Consider the following 15,489-nt stretch of genomic DNA (forward strand, 5'->3'; position numbering starts at 1 on the left):
GGAGGAGCGCCACCTTAGTCCCCAAAGCAGCTCTGCTTTTTAACTCCAGCAGATAAGAACATTTCCCCCACCAGAAACACAAACTTCTCTACACTCTTTTATACTACTGACACTTTATTTACTTTTACTTACTTAAAGTTATTTATTCATCTTTCAGTCACTTCAATTTTGAACTGTATAATTTTAAAACTGTACGTACTGCATATTCTGTGTATTCTGTTCTTATTGTTGTTATCTTCAACACTATGCTGCTCTGTTGTATGTTATTTGCCCTTTGGGGATAGACAAAGTCTTTCTGATTCTGATTAAACTCCTCTGCCAGGCTAGGGATAGGCAATGACAGCATCCCGTTGTTGTAGAGTCCAACGCTGCTGAGGCATTTGGGAAGTCAAAGCCACTTCCTCCCGTATATATAATATATAGTATAGTATATATAGTCGCTGCCTCCCCTTGTCCTTTATCAGTGGACAGGGGGAGGCAGTTGTCAGTACAACATCATGAGGGACACTTGATGACCTCCCCTCTTTGTTCAGTCCAGTTGGTGCAGTGAGTCCACATTTTACCCACTTATGAAGTGCTCACTTCAACCACTGATTTAATTTAAAGTAGTAACAGTTACCCTCTCATGCTACCTGCAGTGTCAAAGACACTAACAAAAACTAAAACCAGGGAAGTCTCAGTGAGAACAGTGAGAGGGCGGTAGTCTGCTGGACCACTGCCTCTTTGGGGTTGACTTGTTATTGCCTCTTTTTGTAACTCTCGTTTACATCAGAAGGGAAAGAAATACTTCTGACATGACAGATGTTTGTGATGTGCTCAGTGGAAACGTCAGTGTTTTGTGGTTCTACTGGTTCTGAAACACTTCCTGTTCATTTGTTCATTCAGCGAAACCTGATGTAGTTTGACCAGTTTTTTCCCGAGTGGACAGCCCCCACTGTGCCAGTCCCACTGTCATTGCAGATTAATGAATGATGGAGATGTATTGTTTTCGTTCACAGAGCAGATGTGTGGTGTATCTCTCCTTCATGATCTCTCTGTGAAGCTGCTTCTTTGAATAAAACTTCCTGTTTCACAGATTTACAGGAATGTAGTTCTGTCACAGTTCTGTGCTCGATGTTCGTGCTGCATCTAGTTGAGGAAATAGTAAAACATCATCATGTAATTACACCACATTAAAGGGAAGCAGTTTTTATTTTGCGGAAAGTCATCATGAAAATGCAATAATGACGTTAATGTTTAAAAACTGTACAGTGATGAGCAAAAGTTTTGAGCCTCATTTCTTTCTGTTTTTCTAGTAAAATGTGAACCATGTGCAGCGATTTATTGATGGGTCAAACAGAGTTTGTACGACTCTAACGAGCTCGTTTGGTGTGAGCGCCTTTATTCTCAGCACAGTCTGAGCTTTCTCTACTTTCTTCTTCATCTTGAAGGACATTCAGGTCTCTTCTTTGGATGTTTCTTCTTTTTGTTCTGGTCTCTGTCAGGATGATCCCACACTGCTTCAGTGATGTTGAGCTTCTGGCTCTGGGGAGGCCCATCCATGCCTGATAGTGCTCTACTGTGTTGTTTCAATCCAGGTATGTTTCCAATGCACTGGCAGTGTGTTTGTGAAACCCTCCAGTTTAGATCATCACTCTTTCGCGCCTGTTGTCACAGATTCAAACATCTCTAAATGTTTCCAACAAAAAAACAAAACCACTTTTTAAATATCTCAATGATCGTCAGCAACAGGATTTATTTATGTAGTTTTTGGTCGAGTTAATGCATTTCACTTCAATACAAACGCTGCTGCTCAGCTCGCCCCTTCTTACACCTGTACACATCAGTCAATACTGTGAAACCTTTAAATAACTTTTATTTGACACAGCAGGGCAGACTTTTGTTTCCTGGTGTTAAATTAATGAGTAATCTGAGAAAAATGATTAAAAAGTTCCTGTTTAATCTGATGATTGTAATGTGAAGCAGGTCTGGTAACCTGCAGTGAGGTGTTGGGCGTGTCGTCAGACAGGTGTTTGAGAAAGGTGTGTTTTACTGCAAACCGAAAGGGAGAGAGAGGAAGGTTATTTAAGCCTCAGCAGGTCTGCAGGTATTTTACAGCGATGGCTTTCTACAAAGTGATGTGTTTGGCTGCTGGGCTGATGCTCCTGACCCAAGGTAAGAGCTCTCTGCACACACCTGCAGCAGGTACGACTCAGAGGGCGAAAACACTCAGGAGCACAGCGCTTCACTTTAAAGTGACACTGCAGGAAAATAACCTTTACATTAAAGAAATCGTTTCTTTAATACGAATTTGATGTGTTCAGTTAAAATTCACAATGTTCAGTAAACATAACTTTAATATATATTTTGAAGAAGAAGTTTTTACGACAGACCAACAACACAGGACGTAGTGTTTGGAACCTCAAAATTTCTTATCTCACATTTTTTCAAATGGGTTACATTAACTGTAACTTCACACAGTAATTACAGACAGTGAACTAATCACAGAACGATGAATGAAGATTTTTAGTTTTAAAATGGTTTGTTTCTGTGTTTCAGAGTCTGAGTCACAGCTGGGTGGTAAGAAAAAGCTTCTTTGTGTAATGATTTAGTTTTATGTTTAATAAATCTTTAGTTTCATATGAATATTAGTTTGTGAGTGAACTGTAGACTCCAGGATCACTGTGTCCTCACTCAGCAGTTTGTAGTGCTGAGAGTTTACAGCTCCTACAGTAATGCTCACTCTGTGTTTTAATGTCGGTCTTCAGTTTGTGGTCAGCCAAAGCTCAACACCAGGATTGTAGGAGGACAGGTGGCCCGCGCTGGCAGCTGGCCCTGGCAGGTCAGTCTGCAAAGATTTGGGTCCCACTTCTGTGGAGGATCCCTCATTAACAGTCAGTGGGTGCTGACTGCTGCTCACTGCTTTCAAACGTGAGTAATGAGGCTGAAGCTGCACTCTAAACATGATTTAAAGACGCTGTGAAAGGTGCTAATCTGGGGGCTCAGGGGGGGTAACAGGATAAATATTTAACAGGGTGGGAAGTCAAACTTTATATATGTTTTCTCGTCTATAACAATTGTAACAACTGTGCACTGTTCGTGTCGCTCCTGATGATCTCAGCAGTACTCCAACCGGTCTGACTGTGAATCTGGGCCTTCAGAGTCTACAGGGATCTAATCCCAATGCAGTGTCTCGGACAGTAACACAGATCATCAAACATCCAAACTACAACTCTCAAACTTTCAACAATGACGTCTGCCTCCTGCAGCTCTCCTCACCGGTGAATTTCAACAACTACATTTCTCCCGTCTGCCTGGCAGCTTCAAACAGCATCTTCTACAGCGGTGTTAACAGCTGGGTCACCGGCTGGGGAAGTACTAGAGAAGGAGGTGGGTCATAAAGACACAAGATCGTTTTTAGAGAAATGATGACAATAATACAGGGAACAAGTTTGCTATCTCAGAAATACCATACCATACCATACCAACTTTATTTCTAAAGCACTTTAACATAAAACCAGAGTTTCACAAAGTGCTGTACATGTTAATAGCATACGTAAAGAAAATTAAAATGAGATACGATAAAATAAATAGATACAATAAATTGAAACATGTTAAAACAAATTGAGTCAACCCCTCTAATCAATGCCAAAGGCTTCAGCGAATAAATATGTTTTAAGAAGACTTTTAAATTCAGAGAGAGAAGAGGCCTGCCTAACATGCAAGGGCAGATCATTCCACAACTTTGGAGCAGCTACAGCAAAAGCACGATCACCTTTAAGTTTATACTTAGTTTTCGGTACCTTAAGGAGTTGCTGAAATATTTAGAGCAATAAGATGTTTCCATGAGGTTAAATCTGTGCAGAGTTCAAAACCAGAAAGAATAATTATGTGAATTAAACAGTCTGGAAGTGCTGGACCTGCAGCAAACATGCTGTCTGCACGATGATGTCAGGTCAAAATGATCCTTGGTTAAAAGAAAGTATATTTTCTGTGTATCTGACACTGCCCCCAGGTGGTGTTAGACAGTTACTACATGATGACGACCATCTACTGTCTGTGTGTCAAGTTTATTTCTGTATCACGTTTAAAAACAGCAGCTGTTGTGCTTCATCTAAAATACTCAAATAACATAAAACAGGACAAGATGACAGAGCGGCATCAAAGTCATGTGACTGTGTTCTGCAGAGAGCTCCAACCCCAGCGGACAAACATGTTTCCCCATCTTTGTTTGCACACATGACTACACTTTGTTTTTAAGTTTGGTGGAGCCGCCCTTTTGTTTGAAGGTTAATCAGTCACATGTTATTTATTACAAACTGATATATTTATTTTACCCCTTCAGCAGGCACTCCTTCACCCAACCTGATGGAGGTGGAGGTTCCTGTTGTGGGAAACAGGAAGTGTAACTGTAACTATGGAGTGGGATCAATCACTGGCAACATGATCTGTGCCGGGTTAAGTGCAGGAGGAAAGGACTCCTGTCAGGTGATTGTTGTTACCTGTGTTTGGCACATTTTCACCTTCTACAGTTTCTTCTCCTCAGCTAACAGTAAATGTTTCTGCTCTCAAAGGGGGATTCAGGAGGTCCAATGGTGATCAAGCAGAGCGGTCGCTGGATTCAGGCGGGAGTCGTCAGTTTTGGAATAGGTTGCGCCAGGCCGAATCTTCCAGGAGTCTACGCCAGAGTATCCCAGTACCAGACCTGGATCAGGACCCAGATCTCCTCCAACCGGCCGGGCTTCATGACGTTCAGGTCCACTGGGACCAACAGTGACCTCAGTGTCACCTGCTGAGGACTGCCTCCCAGGGACGGTCCTAGCCTGCTTGGTGCCCCAGGCTAACCTCCCCACACGCACACACAAAACGTGTCAGGTTTTGTATTGTTGATTATCATTTGTGCTTAGAAATATCTACTTATATATTCTTAGAGTTTTATAATTAGTTGTAGATTGGTAGAGGTTTGATCCTTAATAGTCTGCAAACTTTGTGTGTATTCCAGAGCACTCTGGGAGCGTGGGAGAGCTCGTACCTTCTCTTATTGTTTTATGGTAGGATAAACGTATCTATGTCTGTTTTAGGTTAAGTGCCTTTTGTTCAGATGAACTGCTGGACTTCCAGACCAGCAGGTTTAGGGAAGTCGTTCATGGGGTCACACACACACACACACACACACACACACACACACACACACACACACACACACACACAGGCAAGGTACTCTTTGTTTGTATGTAGACATCATATGTTAATGACCCTATGTATATTCATGTAACCTCAATAAAAGAGCAGTGTTACGGGGGAGCGGACGAGAGCGACTGGGGTCAAGCGAAGGAACGGCGCCTGTCCGGTTCTCTCCCGTGCACGAGAAACATGAAGAACTTTGCCTACTCGTGTCTTGCTTTGCTGTGTAATTACATTGTCTTCAACGTTCCAGCGAATAGGTTTAAGCTACTAACCTATCAAAACGTATTAAGGATTGTACATTAACATAAAACTGTTGTCGAAGAGGGAGAGAGAGTATGCATAGTATGCAAACAGCTACCAAACAGCCATCATAATTCGTCATACAATGAGAACAGGACAAATCAACAATTGACACTGACTAATTAATATTAAAATCTGTAACATAATGTATTGTTTGGAGTTTAGTCTGTTACTGTTACTATTTTTACCATTTGTTGGAGCAACTGGAACTGTCGCGGTTCGAATTTTTGAGGAAGAGACATACGACTGAAAGTCCATAGTGGGTCGACACAAATGATTTTATTAAAACACATATATGTGGTGAAGAAGCAACACATCTCTACTTATTTTGTTTTGAACTCTACTGACTTCAAACCCCAAAAATGAAATTTGACACAAAAACCTTCTTCACTCCAAATCATGTTTTCTTTTTGTGTCCAGCCGGGGAAGAAGGTCACCTCTACTATCACTGCACACTTACACACTTTTATTTTCTTTGCTCTCATCACTTTCTTTCTCTCTCTCTCTTTTTTTTACACGCATATATTAACCTGTTAGTTCACTCTTCCAACCTCATTTTCCTTTCACCCCAACAGCTCTCATGCAGTCAGCAATCAAATCCTCCATTCATCCCTGAGTACCTGATCACCTTAAATGTCACCGTTAAGTTTATTTATTTATCATTACCTGAATACTAAACCACTGTTTTAGTTTTATTTATTTATTTTCAGTTCACTATCACCTCTTTGATCACTAGGATTTCTAACCATTATAATTTCACAGAAAATCAACGGACCTACTTCTCCTTCCTCTTTTGTCATGCAGGAACTCACACAGCCTGAGCACTCAGCCCCCACCTTTTCTTTCTCTCACAGACACAGAGCTCTCATGCACTTCACAAATTCTCAAACTGCGCCACGGACTCAATACTGCAGTTTCTCTGCTTTTTAAAAATATAAAACCAAACACAACCCCCCAACTGACTTCACTATTTACAACAACTCGCGACACGGCCTTCTGCCGCGATTTCTACACACCACAAACACACTTTTATTCAATCCTCACACACTCAGCTTCTGTATTAAATCATTTTCACAGCACACGCAGTTATAACCAATATTAGCAGTTTACACAGGCGATTCACACTTTATTTATATACTCAGGCCTGTAACAACATGACAAAAGACACCAGATGCCAAGACAAGTTATTCAACAGTTCCTTATCACTTCAACATTTAAACACATAACATCTTAACATAAACACCCCAAAGTGACCACGGACACAAACCAGAAGCTCTACTGAGTGAACATTTAATTAACTTAATTTCCAATTCAGCACCTTTGGACATCAATCAACAGGTGGTGCTTACCTCCTATTTCGGGCCCATCACTCAGTCGACCTCCTGGCTGTCTGTCTGTTTGACACCACTACACCTCAGCCAAACCCCATTAGTCCCTCCTCAAACCGGTTTCGGCACCAGAACTGTCGCGGTTCGAATTTTTGAGGAAGAGACATATGACTGAAAGTCCATAGTGGGTCAACACAAATGATTTTATTAAAACACATATATGTGGTGAAGATGGGCTCTGCAAAACATCAGGCTCCATCTCCCGCCTGACAGTAGGTGGGTGTGATATTTATACTTATGATGACCAGTAACTCCAGCAAGGACATATTCTAAAAAGGAACCGCTACTTCCTCTGTTCCTCCAGATGCTTCCTGTTATTACACTTTTCCAGACTTAGACAACATTTGCAATCAGTTTACCCAGACAGGCTATGTGTCTGTGTTGTTAACCTCAGTACATGACCCCCCTCTACGTCATCTGTTACCAGGCAAACTTCAATGCAGGAGGCTGCTGAATGCACACAGGCAATATGTAGCAAATTATACTGTAAACATGTAGGCAACCTTTCAATAGCTGAACTTTGCTCCATTGATCGGCCAGACATCGCGCTGCCCGTAGCTTCAACCCTTTAATTATGCAATATGTGTATAACATGATTACAGTTGCACCTGCAATGAAAGATTATTATATGCTTATGCTAACACCTGAAATACAGAATTTAATATAACCTCACCAGTTTCAATAAATGTGTCAATGACATGACAATAATGATAAATCATAAATGATGCAACAGTAATAATAAGGATCATGAATAGTAACATAGATTATGAATGTAAAATAATATTTCATCTCGACATAACCCACATAATTTCCTCAGGGATTAATAAAGTATTCTGATTCTGATTGTTTCAGGATGACCTGCCATTATCCAATCACACATCTGCTTACCTGCATCTGTTGCTCGTTTCTCCTCCTTTTCTTTTCTCATTTTTTTTTTTTTTTGTTTGTGTCCCGTTTGGATCTTTAGCCGTCAGAATTGTTGTCTTAAGGCCAAGAAAGATGCCAAGCGGATTTATTTTACCAAGTGGATCATCATGGCCTTGCCATATTGGTCCATTTGATTGACCTTTATTATAATTATGAATTTATTTTATTTTCAGTTGCTACAAATGGGACAGACATGACTGGGGGATAGGACAGGGAGAAAGAATGAAAGAAAGAGAGGGAGAGAAAACCAAAGGGGAGAAGAGACGGTGAGAAGGGGGGGAAGAAAGAAAAAAAAACAAAAAACAAACAAACACCTGGGTCACCTGTATGGAGAAAAAAAACAGAAGAGAAAGCAAACAACAAAGAGCAACATAATAAAAAAAACGGCACCATCACAATAAACTAGCTAGCAGTAGATATCAGTAGATACTAAATAATAAACGATATTGTGCAGCACGCAAGATAGACAGCGCACAATGTGCTTTGAGGCAGCAGCCAAGAAAGCTTTAGTCCGCGTCTGTGAATACCCATGTGTGCATACCTGTGTGGATCAGCATGCTTGCATTCCAAAGGTTTCTCCATGTAATGATCTGCTAGGGAGTGTGGGGAGCCACAGCCTCCAGGGCATGAAGCAGGTATGGAGGAGATCAAAACTCCAGACATCCAGAGGCCCCCAGAACACAAGAGACCAAGGAAGACCAACAGAGGGGCAGCCGCGCCACTGTCCCAGAAAGAGCTGAGGAGAGTCCCAGATGAGGGCTCACTCAGCAGCCACGGAGCAGAAGCCAGGGGGAGTTGCAGTGACGCGCCCGTGAGCTCCGCCGGCAGCCAGCTGTGCCTGAGTGACCGAGCCCCAGGCCGAGAGGCCGGGGGCACCCCACCTCCGGAGTGGCCCGAGCAAGCCCCAGGCTCCAGGCCCCGATAAGCGGCCGCCAAGGAGTGAGCCGGTGTGTACCCGGACGCCCACCCCCAGACACAAAGAACCACCAACGCACCGACACCTGAGGGAGTCCGCCACTGGCAGGGGAAGTGGTGGTAGGGGGAGATAGGCCTCCAAACCTTGGAGGGCCTGAGGTGTCCCCAGAGAGGTGGCGTCTGATACCCAACCTGACATATAGACACAGACATACAGGCACACACAGACACAAACATCCATTCCCACCCTCATGCTCTCATATGCACTTACTCCACACTCAACCAACGTGGAGACAGACATAAAGAGACGCTGTACACACGATCACACTCCCCAAGCGTACTCTACAAACCGGGTCTAGGTGCCCCCGCCCCTGGAGGGGGGAACTGCACCCAGACCCAGGTGGTGTTACCCTTTTCCCTGCGGTGGGGAGAGGCAGACCGCCCCGACTCCGTAGCAGCAGGAAGGCCCCACACTCCAGACCGCAGTCGGACGGCCAACTCCTCCTCCTAGCCCCCCCGCTCCAGCAGGTCGCAGAGAACGGGGGTGAGACTCCAAACCTCCCTCCACCCGCTCATTGTAGTGTTGATGCATGTGTGTTCTAAGGTGCATTTAAAACCCAGGAGGGCATGGAGCTACCTGCCAGAGAGCAGCAGGTAAGCGCATGGTCCCTCCTGCTAGCCCTCAATGTCTACGTGTATTTAAAATTGAGAGGTGGGCAACGACGCCAGGGGTGGGGTGTACACCCTGATGGTACTTTGGATTCCGTGTATCGTGCCCACCCCCAAGATCCTATATGTATGTGTAATGAGAGTGTGAGTAATGTGAATGTCTAAGTTGTGGGATAAAATTGAGGCAGAGGCAGCCAGAAGGGGACGGGGGGGGGGGGGGGGGGGGGGGGGGTAGCCTCCTCTGCACCCTGGTGACATACCCCTACTCCAAGGCCCTGCATGTGTGGGTGGTTGTGGTGGGGCGGGAAGAGGGAGGCAGCTGGAGATGGGGAGGGAAGGAAGGGAGGGGCAAGTGACCCTTCCCTGGGGCCAGCTCCCCTCCTGACCCCTTGTTGTGGATTGACATTCACAATGTAGCCACAGTCTAAATTTCCCCTCGAGAGTAATAAAGTATTCTGATTCTGATTCTAAAGCAGACTAGGAAGGAAATTACAAGGTGACTGTGACGACTATGAGCAGGACTCTGTGCTGGAACATGAAAGAACTATGAAACGTATACATGAATAAGCAACATGAACATGACCAGCACGGAGTCCTGAAACCTGACGTAACATGAGAGGAGATACACAGACAACCCGACGCTGAACACGGGAAGACGGAGGACTTAAATACACACATGAGGTGATCAGGGGAAGTGGAGACACATGAGGAAAACAGCTGAATAGAATGAAACATATCGACAACAAGGGGGAGAGTAACACTAAACACGAGACCTTTCAAAATAAAACAGGAAACATGGGGACACAAACCAACAGGGAACACTTAACACAGGGGTGACTACATAAAGAGATCTAATCTATGGGACTAGATTTTCTCAGTGTTTCCTAGTTCAGGAGTGTGTTTCCATTCACTCGTTGTCAGGTCGTCTGTTTTGCCACGCCATAGTTATCACAGTTTTCATAGCCAGTTTCTCAGTTTAGTTATTGTACCTTTTGTCGCCTTAGTTTTCATGTTTGCTTCTGCCATCAGCCTAAATAAAGGCTCGTTTTTGGTTCAAGTTGAGTTCTGTCTCCTGCAGTGTGTACGTTTAGCAAACACATCGGCGTAGCTCGTCGTGACACTTTGTTGCCCTTCTAGAAAACGTCTTGTTACTTTCATTCACACCAAAGAGGCTGAAACTGATTAACAACCCTCTCTGCTTAAATGAGAAGATCAATAATCCAAGTTTAATTGACTTGATGCTTTACTCTAATCTTTAATTTTTCTGAGCAGTAATTTCTGAGCAATTCTATTCTATTCAATTCAATTCAATTTTATTTATATAGCGCCAAATCACAACAAAAGTCGCCTCAAGGCGCTTTATATTGTACAGTAGATACAGAGAAAAATCCAACAATCATATGACCCCCTATGAGCAGCACTTTGGCGACAGTGGGAAGGAAAAACTCCCTTTTAACAGGAAGAAACCTGGAAGCTGGTTCCACAGAAGAGGGGCCTGAAAACTGAAGGCTCTGCCTCCCATTCTACTTTTAAATACTCTAGGAACAACAAGTAGGCCTGCAGAGCGAGAGCGAAGTGCTCTAATAGGCTGATATGGTACTACAAGGTCATTAAGATAAGATGGGGCCTGATTATTTAAGACCTTGTATGTGAGGAGCAGGATTTTGAATTCTGGATTTAACAGGAAGCCAAAACAGGAGAAATCTGCTCTCTTTCTAGTCCCTGTCAGGACTCTTGCTGCAGCATTTTGGATCAGCTGAAGGCTTTTCAGGGAGTTTTTAGGACATCCTGATAATAATGAATTACAGTCGTCCAGCCTGGAAGTAATAAATGCATGAACTAGTTTTTCAGCGTCACTCTGAGACAGGATATTTCTAACTTTAGAGATGTTGCACAAATGGAAGAACGCAGTCTTACATATTTGTTTAATATGTGCGTTGAAGGACATGTCCTGGTCAAAAATGACTCCAAGGTTCCTCACAGCGTTACTGGAGGCCAAGGTAATGCCATCCAGAGTAAGAATCTGGTTAGATACCATATTTCTAAGCTTTTCAGGGCCGAGTACAATAACCTCAGTTTGATCTGAATTAAGAAGCAATTCTAAGGAGCTTGGAAAGAAAAGCGACTGGACTTCTTTAAGTTTCTTGAAGATGTTTCACCTCTCATCCGATAAGTTTCTCCACCAAATGATGGAGTCCCACATTTTAAGCCCTAGTGGAAGTTATCCCTTAAAGAGGTCCAACTTTTTTTTTTCTCCTTACATGATCATGACCCGAATGACCAAGAACCTATAGTGCAGAGACATACTAAGCAGTGTATGTATTGGGATCATCCTTTCAGCCAGACTTTTACTATTCATTGTTTAATTACAGTTTAGGGCGTAAAGGTGTAGATTTTGTTTGAAGCTGATGAAGATTATGTTTGTGTGCTTCGTTCCTCCCACAGCTCCCCTGTAGCGTCCGAGTGGACTGTCGTGTTGGGGCGTCTGAAGCTAAATGGATCCAACCCCTTTGAGGTGACGCTGAATGTGACAAATATCAAACTTAGAGCCGATACCAACGTCAGCTCGTTGACGAACTGGCAGTGAAGGACAGTCTGAGTGGAGCTCAAATCCTCAACCCAGAATCAGCCTCAGGTGTGCAGGACTGCAGGAGATGATGGCTCTGCCCAGGGGTGGAGACCAAGGAGCTCATCCTGTCATTCAGCTGCTTATCAGAAGCTTTAAACAAAGTTGTCTAAATGCTCCAAATGTTGAGAAACTAAATGAAACTCTTTAAAATGGTTTAAAACCCTTTGGTGGAAAATTTTAAGGTATTTTTATCAGCTTTGACTGATGAGCCTGTGCATTCAGATTTTGTCCTGATGACCCTAAAGCAGGGTCGGCAACCTGCGGCTCTTTCATCCTTATACTGCTGCTCCACACGGCTTGGGAAAATAAATTATAAGTATTTAATTGAAGTCTATTTTATTTGTGTTAGTTTTAAAAAAAATGTAGTTCTAAATTGAAACATTATTGTCATCTTGAAATATTAAAATAAAATTATATTTTATTATTTTTCGGCACTCAAAACAAGTGTCACATTCGCAGAAGCCGGTGTACCGGGCGAAACACCAGGACTTTCAACCCCAAGTATGGAGAAATGTAAGAGAACATACAACATTTAACGATACCTGAGCAGATTCATTTGCATTTACTTTTGACGAGAGTTGCCTACACAGCAAAATCTCCAGTGTTAAATTAACACTACAGAGTGTCCATATGTGTCCACTCCTCTGAGTGTTCAATATAACACTGTTGAGTGTTAAATGAACACTTTTGACAGTGTTATATTTTTAAAAGTAACCTAGTCAGTTCTGAAGATTTACAACGACTAACACTGAGCAGTGCTGATTTTCTAACACTGGAATATTTCTAACATTTTGAATTATTTTCCAGTGTTAGAAAATCAGCACTGCTCGGTGTTAGTAAGAGACTTTCAAAATAAACACACAGCCTTTGCTGAGAAGTATCCGGAGGGAGAAGAGAGAAAAAAAAAGCTGTTTCACAACTGATGCGGAAGGCTGGTCTGAGAAAAAAATCAATTCAAGAAGTGGATGAAGTCTGAAAATTCAGCTATGTATACAAGGTTTATGGCCGCTCAAGACATAGTCAGGTATTAGAAGCCGCACCACCACAAGAAGAAATGATTGCGCTGATACCACTAAAATGCCAGACACAGGAGGAGGACATTTGTGAGGCTGTGCACACAGTGTGTGTGTGTGTGTGTGTGTGTGTGTGTGTGTGTGTGTGTGTGTGTGGGGGGTCAGAATGTGAAACCATAAACGACTTCCCTAAACCTGGTGGTCTGGAAGTCCAGCAGTTCATCTAAACAAAAGGCACTTAGACTAAAACAGATGTAGATATGTTTATCCTACCACAAAACAATACGAGAAGGTACGACCTCTCACATGCTCCTAGGATGTGGGTGTGAACGGCAGAACACTCTGGAATGCACACAAAAGTCTTTGCAGACTATTAAGGATCAAACCTCTACCAACATGACATTAATTATAAAACTCTAAGCATATATGAGTAGATATTTCTTAGCATAAATGACAATCCAACAATATAAATCTAACATCTTCCATTGCTGCATTTGGCATTGCAGCTCCATTTGGGATTAGTCTGCGAGGAAGACATCGTCAGCATAGAGCAGTGGTTCTTAACCTTGTTGGAGGTACCGAACCCCACCAGTTTCATATGCGCATTCACCGAACCCCTCTTTAGTGAATTTTTTTTTTTTTCAAATTCAAGACATAGATATGTTTTTTTACTGGTGCACAAAATGAGCCGTACATGAACATCACCTTGTTCAAAGAACAAAACCAACACAATGCATGAACTTACAACAAATTACATACCTGCAAATCAGTGTGACTTCTGCTGTTGCCTTTGAGAGACCAGTTCAGATATGCGTGGCTTCACCTTGGCAAGTGCCAGTCTCATGTCATTTTCACAGAAAAGTCTGTTCCTTTTCTTCGTTTTTATGTCCAGCATCGTCGAAAAGGATTGCTCGCAAAGATATGTTGTAACAAATGGTATAAAAAAATCCAGGGCTTTCTTAGCAATAATTGGATACTTGTCCATTTGTCGACACCAAAACGTTGAGAGTGTTGTTGTTCTGAAGAGTTGCTGTTGAACCTGGCTCTGCTGAATTTCAATGATTTCGTCAAGGTATTCATCATTGACATCTGCTGTCTCAACAGCAAACGTGAACGTCTGTCTCACCCATGCTGGATATGACTCTCTTGTAGGGAAATATCTGTCGAGAGACTTTGCAAGCTCATCTAAGTGCGTTGCAATTGTTTGCTTCAGTTCCGTGGATACAGAAACATCTCCGATTCCAGACACATCTTCGACCTTACTTACACAGTTGTCCAGAAGGGGGAAGTTTGCAAAGTTGTTGTTCTCTGTTCGTCGTTTCCATAACGTTAGCTTTTTTTGAAAAGCCTTCAGGTGTTCTTCCGCTTCTATGATATTGACTCCACCACCCTGCATCTGCTGATTGAGATGATTGAGAGCTGCGAATATATCAGCCATGTACGCTAAAATGAGAATGAACTCAGGATTTTTGAAGCAATCTGCATGACAGTGTTGGTGCTCTTGCAAAAACAGGGCTAATTCCACACGCATGGCAAAAACACGATTCAGCACCTGTCCCCGGGATAACCACAGAACATTAGAATGGTACAGAAGTACCTCGAATTCAGAGCCCATTTCTTTACACAGCTCACTGAAGATGCGGTGCCTCAGAGCACTATTTCACACATAGTTCACACATTCCACCACGGTTTTTAATACTTCTGCCATTTTTGGAGGCAAGGTTTTTGTTGCCAATGCATGCCTGTGCAAAATACAATGAGTCACAATGATGTGTGGTGCATCGGCTTTTACTAGCGCACCAAAACCAGAGTTTCTTCCCAGCATGACGGGAGCTCCGTCTGTACAAACTGCAGAAACCATGTCCCATGAAAGATTGTTGTCTCCGAAGAAGTCATCCACAAGCTTCTTCACATCGGCTGCCTTAGTTGTTGTTGTAAGAGGCTTACAAAATAAGAAATCTTCTTTTATCATGTCATCTTTCACATAGCGCACAAAAACAGTAAACTGGCTTAGATTAGCAACGTCTGTGCTCTCATCGAGCTGAAGGCTGAATTTTGCCGGGCTTGAAATCAGATCGGCGACTACTTGAGCCAAGATGTCTTTACTCATGTCTTCTATTCTGTCGCTGACGGTGTCATTTGAAAGAGGAATTTGTGATAATTTACCTTCGGCCGCTGTTCCAAGTATCAGATTTGCCATCTTTAACGCGGCTGGTTTCACGAGTGTTTCACCAATGGTGTGTGGCTTGCCCTGCTTTGCGATCAGGTAAGCAACTTCGTACGATGCTGTGAGGATCGGTTTGTTAACGGGTACAAATCCAAGAGCAGGCAGAGTGGGCCTTTCATCGAATCTGGCTCTCTTCACCTTGAATTCAGCAAGTGTTGTGTTCTTGTATTCCCCGTCTCCATGCAGCTTCAAGAAGTGTTCCTTTAGTTTTGCCGGTGCGAGACTAGAGTTGCTCAACTTGGCGTTGCAAATCAT

General features: G+C 43.0%; 2 protein-coding genes across 4 annotated transcripts; one reads left to right on the plus strand and one right to left on the minus strand.

Moving 5' to 3' along the window:
• The first annotated feature begins 1,994 nt into the window (after positions 1-1,994).
• On the plus strand, positions 1,995-5,774 carry LOC146712018 (serine protease 27-like). Of its 3 annotated transcripts, XM_085455119.1 has the most exons (7): positions 1,995-2,154; positions 2,539-2,559; positions 2,748-2,910; positions 3,101-3,369; positions 4,325-4,467; positions 4,554-4,802; positions 5,367-5,774. In XM_085455119.1, the coding sequence occupies exons 1-6, from the start codon at positions 2,100-2,102 to the stop codon at positions 4,773-4,775; spliced, it is 873 nt and encodes a 290-aa protein (XP_085311245.1). In that variant the 5' UTR covers positions 1,995-2,099; the 3' UTR covers positions 4,776-4,802; positions 5,367-5,774. The 3 variants fall into 3 exon arrangements, with proteins under 3 accessions (XP_085311245.1, XP_085311243.1, XP_085311246.1); XM_085455117.1 differs by lacking the exon at positions 5,367-5,774 and having other exon boundaries at positions 1,996-2,154; positions 4,554-5,360; XM_085455120.1 differs by lacking the exon at positions 5,367-5,774 and having other exon boundaries at positions 1,996-2,154; positions 3,104-3,369; positions 4,554-5,360.
• A 7,999-nt stretch (positions 5,775-13,773) lies between these two features.
• LOC146712019 (protein FAM200C-like) lies at positions 13,774-15,489 on the minus strand. Its single transcript, XM_085452980.1, has 2 exons — positions 14,808-15,489; positions 13,774-14,450 (listed from the first exon to the last, which is right to left on the minus strand). The coding sequence occupies exons 1-2, from the start codon at positions 15,487-15,489 to the stop codon at positions 13,774-13,776; spliced, it is 1,359 nt and encodes a 452-aa protein (XP_085309106.1).

The sequence above is a fragment of the Copadichromis virginalis genome, linkage group LG4 (genome assembly GCF_057382275.1).
Source record: "Copadichromis virginalis isolate Kocher_CV1m ecotype Utaka linkage group LG4, C_Virginalis_male_GT1.1, whole genome shotgun sequence".
NCBI lineage: Eukaryota > Metazoa > Chordata > Actinopteri > Cichliformes > Cichlidae > Copadichromis > Copadichromis virginalis.